This window comes from Loxodonta africana, chromosome 7 (assembly GCF_030014295.1).
Source record: "Loxodonta africana isolate mLoxAfr1 chromosome 7, mLoxAfr1.hap2, whole genome shotgun sequence".
Taxonomy (NCBI): Eukaryota; Metazoa; Chordata; class Mammalia; order Proboscidea; family Elephantidae; genus Loxodonta; species Loxodonta africana.
This window is the reverse complement of record NC_087348.1, coordinates 94,021,309-94,033,739: the sequence shown is the minus strand read 5'-3', so window position 1 is coordinate 94,033,739 and position 12,431 is coordinate 94,021,309. Positions and strand designations below refer to the sequence as shown.

Genomic DNA, 12,431 nt, shown 5'->3' with positions numbered 1-12,431 from the left:
GGACATGTTCTTGTGCTGGACAGTGAAGGCTGTGGTTTATAGGTGGAGACCATTGGGGATGCCTACATGGTAGCATCGGGGCTGCCTCAGTGCAACGGAAGCCAGCACGCGGCTGAGGTCGCCAACATGGCCCTGGACATCCTCAGCTCTGTGGGTGGCTTCCAGAGGAGGCACACACCTGACGTGCCCATTTGTGTCAGGGTTGGCGTGCACTCAGGTATGGACTGGGAACCACGGAGCGATGCACCAGACCAGTGCCCCAACCCTCCCTGGGGCATTGGCTGGGGTACCCCCAATTACATGTTCCTGGAATTCTTAGATTCTAAAACTCTATGACACCACACTTTCCTTCCCAGTTTGGAGTCAACTGAAAGACAGATGCAGGCAACAGGCAAGTGGAGGGCTTGATGTCAGCTTTAGAAGCTCAGAGAAGGTGGTCTGGCTGAGTGGCCGCCATGGGGATTTCTACTACTCCCCCCTCCCCGTGGTCTGGACATTGGGGCACCCATCTGAGGCTGAGCTGCATAGCTAGAATCTACGCTAGAAAAAAAAAAAAGAACGATTTTGAGGTTCTAAGATGTTATAAATCAAAGAATCTGCAATGCTCAGATTCAAATCTCTTTTTTTTTTGGTCTCAGCATTTGTAAAGAGTGTCTAAGTCCATGTTGAGGAACTGATAGTTTGCAGTAAAAGGCAGGATAGAAACCTTCTGTGGTCATGCAAAAAACTAAATGTTTGCTGGGGTGGGTCTGGGAGAGACCTCAGGGTCTCTAATATATCCTTCTCATGCCCTGACCCTATACGGTTCCCCTCACCTACAGAATAAAGTCCAAGCTCCCCCAGGTGGCCTCAAAGGCCCTTGCTTACCTCTCCAACCTCATCTCCCATCACTCCCTGTTTGGCTCTCCATCCATACTCACCATGTGCTGCCTGCTATTTCCCATAGACACGTGGGCTCCGTGCCTCTGTGCCTTTGCACCTGCTGTTCCCTGCCCACCTGTTTTCTCATCCTTCTAGACACAGCTCATGCATTGGCTCCAGGAATTCTTCTGGGCTGGGTCAGAGGCCACTTTCCAGACTAGCACAGCCCTGGCACTTCCCTCATCACAGCAGTGATCACAGTTTACAGGTCTCCCTCCACCAGGCTGGCTGCTCCCCAAGGGCAGGGACTGGCTCTGATTCATCTGTGTTCCAATCCAGAGCCTGGTACAGGTGTTACCTTCTCTCTGCACGTTAGGGAAACTCCATAGCTTCATCCTCACCTCCCCCATCCCCATCCAAGCTGGAGTCCAGGATGTGGGGTGGGGAGTGGCAGTGGGGATAGGGAAAGACAAGGCTGTCATCGAACCCCCTCTCTGGTCCAGGACCTGCTGGAGCTTACTGAGCACATTTGGGTTTCAGGGCCCTGTGCGGCAGGGGTTGTGGGCCTCACTATGCCTAGGTATTGCCTCTTTGGAGACACTGTCAACACTGCATCCCAGATGGAGTCCACAGGGCTGCGTGAGTATTTCACACATCCATCCTACTGGGGAGCTGGGGGGTGGGGGTGGGGAGTTACTGTTTCTCAATAACCCCTGAAACAGTGCTTAGTAACCAAATCACCACCGGGTGGCAGTGAACTCTTGTTTTCAATAAAGCAACTTTAAGGAAATGATGCATGTCATTGGTCCTTTCAATTGTTTATAAGGTTTTTGCAATTACCACATGAGGAAACTAGTAGAGAAAGCAATGACTCACGAGGCAGGAAACCTGGGTCCGAGCCCTGGCTTTCCAAATGGCTTGCTTAGTGTCTTTGAACCAGGGCTTCAACTCGTTCCACCCCAGATATACTGAATCAGAATCTACATTTTAACAAGATCCCCAGCTGATTCTTATGTATAGTAAGTTCTGAGAATCACTGCTCTACCAGTGGTTCTCAGAATTTGTCCCCAACCAGCAGCATTAGCACTGCCTGGGAACTTGTTAAAGATGCAAGTTCTCAGCAGGGGTTCAAACCAGAACAAATGGGTTAGAAGCCCTGTGTTGAAGAAAGCGCTCTTCTGTCAGGCTTTCGTTTCCTCATCTTTATGATGAAGAAAACTTTCCAGTTTTTTTTTTTTTTAATGCCACTTTAGGTCCTTGCTGGCAGGAGAAGCCACTGTGATGACTTGGTTAGAGCAGCTGAAAACGTTGAGGTCCTAGGGCCTCTACTTTGGTTGCATAGTTTGTGTGCTCCCTGATGTTGTTCAGTTCAAGGTGTGGCAGCCCCAGTGGGGAGTCCTGCTCTCAAAAGAAAAATGAAAACTGCTTCTTTGCTCTGACTCAGTCTTCAGAGACTTTCCTACAAGTGAAATTATGTTACTAGGGGTTCTGACTTTATTCTGAGTTCCCCATAACACTCAATATATGCACTTTGCTTTCCTCCGAGCCTCTATTTTAATGACCGACCATCTGTTAAAGGGACCAGAGGGCCAGGAGAAGGGTGCTTTGTGAATCAGAATTGTGCATCTGACTGGTTGGAACTGGGGGTCCTATAGACTCTTAATGATTTTACCAAACACTAAGTATGCTGCCACCAGGTAGTGACTTGATTACTACCTTTCTTCTCAGCATACAGAATTCATGTCAGCCGAGGCACGGTCCAAACACTGCTCAGCTTGGATGAAGGTTACAAAATTGACATCAGAGGTCAGACTGAGCTAAAGGTGAGAGAATTTGTTTTCTGGGGTTTTCGGGAGAAGTCCACAAGGGTCCTGCTTCTGTGGGCAGCAGGGGTAGATTTTCATCTGATTAATGTGGCTACAGGAAATGCCTGCCTGGAGTTGGGGATGGAGCTGATCACCTTTATATGACCTCTTTGTTCCCCAAAGTCCCCAAATCCTAAGGAAATATTTCTTCTTGAGAGCCACTCCCTCATCTGGCTCCTTGTGAGGAGAAGGGCCAGGACAGAGAAATCACTTCCTGTGGTAACTTATCTGGGCAACATGTATTTGTCACTTACAGCACTCATGAAAAGAGGATGACTGTCCCCATTTTGTAGTGGAGGAAATTAAATCAGAGACGCAATGTACTTGTCTAAAGTCACACAACTCATAACCCAGGTCCGGTGGCTCCAAAGCCCGTGACTTCTCCATAGCACTATTGGGCTCCTACTCATTCCTCAGAACCGTAGTTCAGGCAAGACTAAGGGTGCTCCTGACCCAAGAATACCCTTCCTCCTCCTTTCCCCCAACAATGACTATCGTGCCATCTCTGACACCACCCTCTATCCCATGACCAGCCCCCTTTGTTGTAGGTACAATGTTGAGCTGTACTTGTCCATGAGAACCTCAAAGGCAGAGCTGGGTTTGGTAACCTCTGCATTGTTTTTTAACGTGAACATTTGGTAAAAGTGACTTTACAGTGTTCCTGTGAAAGCCTTTTCTTCCAAACCAACCCCCTCATCCCCAGTTCCTCAGCTACATTCAGGCCTGGTAGGGGGACTGGCACAGCCCCGACATGTGGAGACCTGGGGCTGTGACTGGGCTCCAGAAATTGAGTGCCCCATGGGACTCATTTCAGTGTGGCAACAACTTGTCTGTAGTCACACAGCCTGCAAGGGCAGGTACCCTTTGCTCTGAATGGAAACCCTGGTGGCGTAGTGGTTAAGTGCTATGGCTGCTAACCAAAAGGTCAGCAGTTTGAATCCAGCAGGCGCTCCTTGGAAACTCTATGGGGCAGTTCTACTCTGCCCTATAGGGTCCCTATTAGTCGGAATCGATTCGATGGCAGCGGGTTTTTTTTTTTTTTTTTGCTCTGAATGGCCAAGGTTATGGGAAAGTGAGCTGGATAAGTCAGGGCAGGTGTGTCTTGTTTAGGGGAGCGAGTACTGGGAATCCTGAGGAATAGAGGACTGTGGTGGCAGAGAGGGAGGTAGAGAGGGGCTGAGGAGGGCAGAAAACTGATTTCAGGCTCTTCAGGCTGACCTGGGGATCTCCAGAAAGCTCTGGCCTGGGGTGGGGTCTGGAGTCTCCAGACCAACCAGCCTTGACCCCAGTGCTCCTTATGTCCTAGCCCCTAGGCAGCTGTATTCCCATCACAGGAGAGGCTACCAGGTCCTTGAATAGTGATAGATGGAGAGAATCACAGATCACAGAATCCTGGAATCTTAATATCCCAGATCTGGTTGTGGAATTCACACTTCATTATTTATTTATCTAACAGATATTAACTCATTTGATCCCCACAAGAACTCTCTAAGGCACTGAGGAAACAGAGGCACAGAGAAGTGAAGTAGCTTGGCCAAAGTCACACAGCTAGTAAGTGGCAGAGCCAGGATTTGAACCCAGGCAGCCTGGCTCCAGGCTCTCTGCTCCTTGAATCATGCAACTCTGTTGGAATCATGCAACTCTGGCCTTGAGCTTTAGCTTGAGAAGGGTTGGGTGGGGAGAGGCCTTTCACCTCCCTCTTCTCTCTGTCAGGGGAAGGGCATAGAGGAAACCTACTGGCTGGTAGGAAAGGCAGGCTTCCCCAGACTCCTCCCTACACCTCTGGACATCAAACCTGGGTGAGTAAAAAGGATTTCCCCAAATGCCTGGACTCTTTATTTATTTATTTTTTAATTATTTGATATTTGTTACTTTTCTGACTATAAAATTATCACATGCTGTCTTAGTTATCCAGTGCTGCTATAATGGAAATACCACAAGTGGGTGGCTTTAACAAACAGAAATGTATTTGCTCATAGTTTAGGTTCCCCAAAATTCACATCCTTGCCACAGGCAGAACACATTCACCCCATGACACTTGGCAACTGTGGAAAACTTGGAAAATTCAAAATTGTTCCAAGATGAAAACAATCGCCATCTTTCCATTCCTGAGAAACAACCACGTTAGCATTTCAGCCTGTTTCCTTCCAGCCTGTTTCTGAACTCTTTGGCTCAGATGAGCTCATGCTGCTTAGATCATCTTACATTGTGATCTGTGTTCTCAACTCAATGTCCCGAGCACCTTCCCATATCGTTCAGAGCACATCGCAAACACACGCAGTGACTGCATCAGGATTGCAACCTGTGGGCGCACCACAGTTTGCTCAGCCTTGCCTTATGTTGAACATTTAGAATCTTTGTTTTCCGAGCTGATTACAGGTCAGGAGTTGGTAAGTATCACTGTGCATTTGTCACCATTCAGATCATTTCCTCAGACAAGAAATCTGTAGATCAAAGAACACCCACAATTTTGGGGCCAAACGAAGCCAGCTCTCAGAGAACTTGTGCCTGTCCGGCAGTTCAGCTCTTCCCTTTGTCCTTTGGGACCCCTGTCCCTCACCAAGGGGAACATGGGTGGAGCTGGGGAAACAATAGCATTTTTTCTCCAAAGTGCTTTTCCTCACACCCTCCCACCCAAACCCGGACAGTCCACAGCAGGCAGAGGTCAAGGGGCACAGATGCTGCCAGCTGGTGAGAATCGTAGGATCATTTCTAGGAGAAAGGCCTTGGGGACCACAGAGGCCAATGGGCTAATTCCACCACTGGGGAGGCTGAGCCCAGAGATGGGCAGGGCCCTACTGGGCTCCCACATCATGACTGTGTTCGGGTGTAAACCCGAGTCCAGGCTCGTTGTCTCCCTGCCCAGATTTTTCCCTTCATCAGAACTTCTGACTGGTTCCTACCAGCATTTCCGGATGACCCCTTCCTATTGCTCAAAGATGAGAAATGTGGAGGAAACATGTGTCTTGGGAAAATGACCAGGGCTGAGAGTCCTCCAAGGGGCTATTGGCAGGAAGCGATTTCCTTTCTGCCTGGCTGTCAGAGTGCCCCTTGGCCTCGGGACCCCAAGGAACTGAGGCAGAGCAATGCTGAGGGCAGAGATTGCCCGTGTTCATCCCTGAGTGCCCCACACAGAGGGGCTCCCAGTGAGTAAGGGAGGAAAAGGGGAAGGATGAGCAGACACTGGTACAAAGGAGCCTCCGGGCACAGAGCACACAGATGGCTTATAAACAAGGGCACACCAGCCTCCTGGGTGCAGAATGAGCTTGCGCTCATGGACAGGTTCTAACTAGCCCAGGTCCTTCAGCTTCCAGACAGTCTCTGCTTGGGCTGCTTGCTGGGGGAGCAGTGTGGTATGAGGACAGGGATCAGGCCTGGGCACTCACTGGTGATGTGCCTTAGTCTCTTCTCCTCTCTGGGCCTGGCTCCAAAGGCCCTTCCAGCGACTATGTTAGAGTCCAGTTCTCATCCCAGGTGTCACAGCAGCCGTGGCCTCCCCCTACCCACTTCCCAGTAGAATGGACTATGGTCCTTTTTGCCCCATTCTCTTACATCCCAGTCCTCTCCTCCCTGCATCTGCCTGGCACCCTGTGATCACACAGCCCTCCTTTGACTTTGAAGGCCCCAGCCCCCCACCCCACTTGACAGCTACATTTCTCAGAAGGTGGCTGCCAACACTGACTTCACTTCCTCACACCCACTCCCTCCTCTACCCCTGCAGTCTGACTCCCACCCTCACCAGCACAGCCAGCTGCTAGGAAGGTCACCAGTGACCTCCATCTATGTCACTAGACCCATGGGCAATGTCAATTCTCAACCTGACTGCTCAGTCACATTTCCCCTTCCCTCCTCTTCCTAGAAACACGCTCTTCCCCAGCCAGGCCTCTCACAACTCCCCGGCGGTGCTGCCTCCTTTCCCACTCGATTGCCTCAGTCTCCTTCGCTAGCTCCTCTCCTCACCCCCACGGTCCTCCTTCCCTGTCATTGCTGCCTCAGCCACACCCGGACCTTCCCTTACTATCTAGGCCCCCATCATGTTATCGGGGCCACGATCCCCAGAGCCGTGTAGCTTATGTCACCCCCTCCATGATTCCTTATGGAGCTCTCAAGCACCTCAAGTCCACTGGGTCCACCTGAACAACCTAGTCCTTCTCCAGAGTTTTCTTCAGTGCAGGTATGGCCATCCAGTCAAATGCTGTCCTGGTCGCTGTCTCTTGACACCTGCTCCATCTAATCTGTCAGTATGTCTGACAGTTCCCTGCTGAACATCTCCTGTGTCTCCCCACTGCTCTTAGGCTAAAGCTTGAACGTTTCACACAGCCTGAAGGGCCGTGCGGGGTCTGGCCTCTTCCCTCCCTGCTGCCTTATTTTGCTTACCACCTGCCCCTGCTCACCACCTGATCCTGGCCCTCTGCACTGTTCTTAAAACATGCTGAGCTGTTTCCCACCCCAGGGCCTTTACTCTTGTTGTCCTCTGGACCTGGGATGCTCTGCCTCTGATGTTTGCAGGCCTAGTCCCTCCTGGCATGCAGGACTCAGATGCTAAACTGAGTCCACCTCAGTTGTCATCCTCTAGCCCATCTCCCAGCGCTGTCATCTCTGTATTGTTGTTGGTTGCCATCAAGTTGATTTTCGACTCATAGTGACCCCATGTGACAGGGTAGAACTGCCCCATAGGGTTTTCTAGGCTGTCATCTTCAGGTTTTTCTCCCTTGGAGTAGGTGGATGGGTTCAAACCACCAACCCTTCAGTCAATAGCTGAGCACTTAACTGTTGCACCACCAGGGCTCCTTGTGGTTTCCACAGCACATGAAATTATCCACAGCCTGGTATTTCTTGTTGATACATTTATGGCGCTTTCTCCTGCCCATATAAGCTTCGTGATATCCCAGATGGCTGGTGGGCCAGGCAGTCCATCAGTGCCCAGCATACAGGGAATGTTAGCTGCTGAGTCTTCTGTGTACCAGCAGGGCTCTGTGCAGGCGGTGGGAAGCCCAGCTTCCAACGCTCCCAGCCCACCCCATCCTGGGACTGGGAACTAGGGGTCTGGCAGCCATTTGTCATCTCCAGCTCCCTCAGCTGATGACTTTTCCACTCCTGGACAGAAATTTTAGAAAGTGCTAGAGATGTTTTCATCTTCTTGGCTCATGAGGGAGAAGAATGGAGATTAGGTCTAGCGAGCACCGCTTGACTTGGTAGCTTCCCAGGCCTCCAGGCCGGCAGGGGAGAACCCTTGCATCCATCAAGATACATGGACTCAGAGAGCTCACAGAGGTACACACATGCACACACACGCACACACACACAACACTCATTATGAGCATCGGATACACACATGCACGGAACAACATCACATGCCCCGCCACGTGCCTGGAGATGAGATCACAGACAGACACACACACAACCTGGAGATGGCCCAAGGGCTTTCAGTGCCAGCTGGAGGGGAACCTGTTTTGTGTTCACAACCAAAACCAAACCAAATCCATTGCCATCGAGTCGATTCCGACTCATAGCGACCCTATAGGACAGAGTAGAACTGTCCCATAGGGTTTCCAAGGAGCGGCTGGTGGATCCGAATTGCTGACATTTTGGTTAGCAGCTGTAGCTCTTAACCACTGCACCACAAGACAGTTACCAAATTTTTACTTGAATTGTATATTAGAGCTTGATTTCTTTAAAAAGTAGTTTCCTAAAGATGCTTTTATCCTCATCTGAGGTGTTTTCCGTATTTGCAGAAATTAGTAATGTTTACATTTGAGGATGTTTGGGAGGCTGGTAGGGATCAGGGGAAGCGGACTAAAGCCCTCCACTCACCCACCCAAGCAGCAGAGCTCACGGGAGTGCCTCCCACAGAGGCCTTGGCACAGCAGCCCTTTCTCAAATGCCTGCCCCCTGCCAGGGTGCTGTGAAGCCTTGTTTCTGCCTCTGTGTAAAGACAACGCCTCAGCTTATATTAGTCCCCTAGGGCTAGTGTGGAAACCCTGGTGGCGTAGTGGTTAAGACCTGCTGCTAACCAAAGAAAGGTCAGCAGTTCAAATCCACCAGGCACTCCTTGGAAACTCTATGGGGCAGTTCTACTCCCTCCTATAGGGTCGCTATGAGTCAGAATCAACTCGCTGGCAATGGGTTTGGTTTTAGGGCTACTGTACCAAAGCACCACAAAATGGGTGGCTTGGAAACAGAAATGTATTGTCTCACAGTTCTGGAGGCTAGCAGTCCAAGTTCAGGGTGTCAGCAGGGCCGTGCTCTCTTTGAAGGCTCTAGGGAGATCCTTTCTTGTCTCTCCCACCTTCTGGTAGCCGCAGGCGGTCCTTGGCTTGCAGCTGCAGTGTGACTTGTCTCTGCTTCATCTTCACATCAGGCCTTTTAACTCTGTGTCTCTCCTCTTTTATAAGGACACTGCTTGTTAAATAGGACCCATCTACTCCAGTACCACTTCATGTTAACTGATAATATCCTCAAAGACCTTGTTTTCAAACAAGGTCACATTTACAGGTACCAGGTGTTAAGACTTCAAAGTATCTTTTCGGGGAAAACAATTTAATCCATTACCCAGGTTTACCTTTCTCCAAAGTGTCCTGGTGCAACAGTTAAGCACTTGGCTGCTAACCCAAAGGTCGATGGTTTGAACCCAGCCAGCAGCTCTGCAGGAGGAAAGACCTGGGGATCTGCTCTTGTACTCTGTCGCATGGGGTCACTATGAGTTGGACTCCATGGCACCTAACAGCAACTTTCTCCAGACACTTGTGGTCCACAAATGAGAAAACAGAAGTGACTGCAGGGTGGGAGTCCAGAGCCCCCACCTGGGATTTGCGTAACACCCAGAGGGTCCCAGAGCTTCTCATCCACAGCCTCAGACCCCCCGAGGTCAAACCCTGAGAAGGGAGCAGAGCCAGGGTTACTGCCCATCTCCTGGGAGGCCACTGGGCTTGAAGCCGCACATGCAGATGAGTCAGTACTGTGTGGACTCGGACTGGACACTTCCCCTCCAAGCCTCGGTCCCCAAAGTTCAAAGAGAACTCACAATGGGCCCATGACAGGGCTGCTGCGGGGACCAGGAGACACAAAGTGAGAGAGGCTTCACTGCCAGCAGTGGCGGTGGTTTTATTATGATTGTTTCTCTCTTTTCCCCAGAGACCCCTGGCAGGACCTCATAAACCAAGAAATCAAGGTGGCCTTTGCCAAAGCGTATCAGGGCACGGCTGGAACCCAGTGCTCAGGAAAGGCCTCAGCCCGGCCCTGAGGAGAGGAACCAGCCTCAGGGCCTCTCGTGCCTGGACACCCCACCCCTTCTTCCCGCTCCACTCTGCTGAGAGAATTCATGTACTGAGCTCCCTGGCCAATCGGGTGCTCATTAATAAGTGCCCTAGAGCGACACTAATTGATGCGCTCCTGTATGGATCTTAGGGGTAAACTCGCCTCTTGACAGAAAAACAATGAAAATAGAAATATTCCCTCTTGTCACAAAGCACTTTGCTCTTGACAAATTGTTTTTACGTGTAGAGCTCATTATTAGGAGAGCTAATTATTCCTCCCATCAGGGAACACTGTCCCCATTTTACAGCTGAGGTGCCCAAAGCCCAGAGGGAGAAGGTCACTGGCAGCCCGGGGCAGAAGCAAAAACAGGGCCAGGGGCTGAATCCGGCATACGAGGGCTCTGGGCTTAGCCCGGCTACCTGCTCATGTCACATCCCTTCTCGAAGCCTGTTTTGTCATCTCAAAAATGGGTGTGGAGAGGATTTAAAAAGTCCCTAACAGGGCCAGAAGCTACCCGAATGGACACGAGGAGAGAGTGGAGGGAAGTACTGTGCTATCTCAGTAGAGGGAGAGCAATTAGGAGTATATGGCAAGGTGTGCGTGAGTTTTTGTATGAGAGACTGACTTGATATGTAAACTTTCACGTAAAGCACAATAAAAAAAAAAAAAAAAAAAGTCCCTAACATAGGGCCTGGCCCACAGAAAACTCCGAGTGTGCGGCCTCCTTGGCCACCTTTCTTCCCTTGCAAGCCTAAGCGTTTGGGTATCTGTGAGCACTGTGCTGAGAGTTCAGGCCTTGGGTTCCCAGAACCTCAGGACAGGGGAGGAGGGGGTAAGAATTTCTTGGCTCTCAGTAAAATGAGACTTCTGTCTTACAGGAAAAAAAAACCACAACCAACTCATTAAACTGGCTTCCGACATCAAAGAGTGCTCACCAAAGACCCGCTGGTGATTTCAGAGCGGGGAGATCAGGCTGCATGTGGGATTCATTTCCCAGGCTGAGGGGAGAGGACTGGGGGCCATGAGGGCAGGTTAAGCCCTAAACAAACTTATCCTTCTTCAAAAGACCCCTCAGGAGGGGAGAGCTGTCACTGAAATTTCAAACAGGAGGGTCTTTGGGAAATGTTTCATCTGGGGCAGCACCCACAGAGGCTCAGCTGCTTCTGTGTGTGGTATATGTTCATGTACACGTGTGTGCATGTATGTGCATGTGTGCATGGGGCGCATGCGTGTGGACATCTATGTGGGCATGTGTGTGCATGTATATGTACACACATGTGTCAACCAAGGTCCTACACACTCTAATCCTACTTCATCTGCACCCTACACACCCAATTCTCTGGCCACAAGAGGCTGCTTACTCTTCCCCAAGCCCCTCAGGGTGCCACACCTTTGCTCTAGCTGTTTTCTCTACCTGGATGTTCTTATATCTTTTTCCCATCTGGTGATTCCTACACATCCTTTAAAGTGCAACTAAAAAGCCACCTCCTCTTTAAAACTTTCCCAACCCTCCTCTGTATGTAATTAGTAGTTTCCATGCTTGAACCCCCTTGATGGCAAGAGCCTTGTCTAGTTCATTGCTTTGGTCCAATGCCCAGCAAGAGGCATGCACTGGGAGGTTGAATAGATGAACAAACAAATGAATGAACAACTGACTCCAAGTTGGCCCAGAGGCCTTTCACGAACAATCTCCCCTCCTGCAGGGCCAGCTCCTGTGGTCTCCAGCCTAGCTTCTCCTCTGCTGTTCTCTGCATCTGGACTTAGTTAGCCTACTGCTTAGACAGGATCCTGCATGCCTGGCCTTGGCGGTGCTGTGCGAGCCATGGGCTCTCCTCACTGCCTTGTCTGTCTGCACCTCGGTCCCTCACACTGCGATGGGCACTTTCCCCTCCAACCCCTGTATCAGCCTGGAGTGCTCTGTCCCTGCCCATCTGCTTCCCTCCCCTTCTGGCCAACTCCTCTTCACCGTTCAAGCCTCAGCTCCTCTGCCATCTCCTCCAGTGAGACTTCCCTGAAGCCTTTCCCCACCCCTCAGCCCCTGGCTACCCATGCTAGCACTGACCACACGCCCTGTGTCTGGGGGCTTCCTGAGGGCAGGGGTGGATCTAAGCTCTCTGTCTGTGACCCCAGCCTCTGGCACAAGGTTGGGCACAGACTTGGGTAGTGAAGGTCAGTGGGATTAAGACACAGAATAGGGTGGGGAGATGGGGGAGGCTGTATGGTGGCAGGTAAACTTCACTTTAAGGAAATCCATATGCATAAAAATCCAGATTAGAGCTGTTGGAGCGGAGTCCACACTGATGAGGGAGGTGCAGGGATTGGGGGGGGGGTGCCACTTGTGCTGAGCACCTATGGTGTGCAGAATCTTGGGGAGCTGTCCTCGCAGCCATAGGAAGTGGGTGCCACCATCCCCATTGACGAGTGAGGAAGCAAGGCCCTGTGAGGAGC

At 50.8% G+C, this 12,431-nt stretch overlaps 1 protein-coding gene across 1 annotated transcript in view; it reads left to right on the top strand.

Annotated features, from left to right (window-relative positions):
• The window catches only part of LOC100656347 (guanylate cyclase D-like), a 41,841-nt gene extending 31,872 nt beyond the window's left edge, over positions 1–9,969 (top strand). The window contains 5 exon segments of the mRNA XM_064289516.1: positions 43–217; positions 1,402–1,500; positions 2,590–2,684; positions 4,440–4,525; positions 9,861–9,969. Coding sequence (XP_064145586.1) covers positions 43–217; positions 1,402–1,500; positions 2,590–2,684; positions 4,440–4,525; positions 9,861–9,969 — 564 coding nt within the window.
• The last annotated feature ends 2,462 nt before the right edge of the window (positions 9,970–12,431 follow it).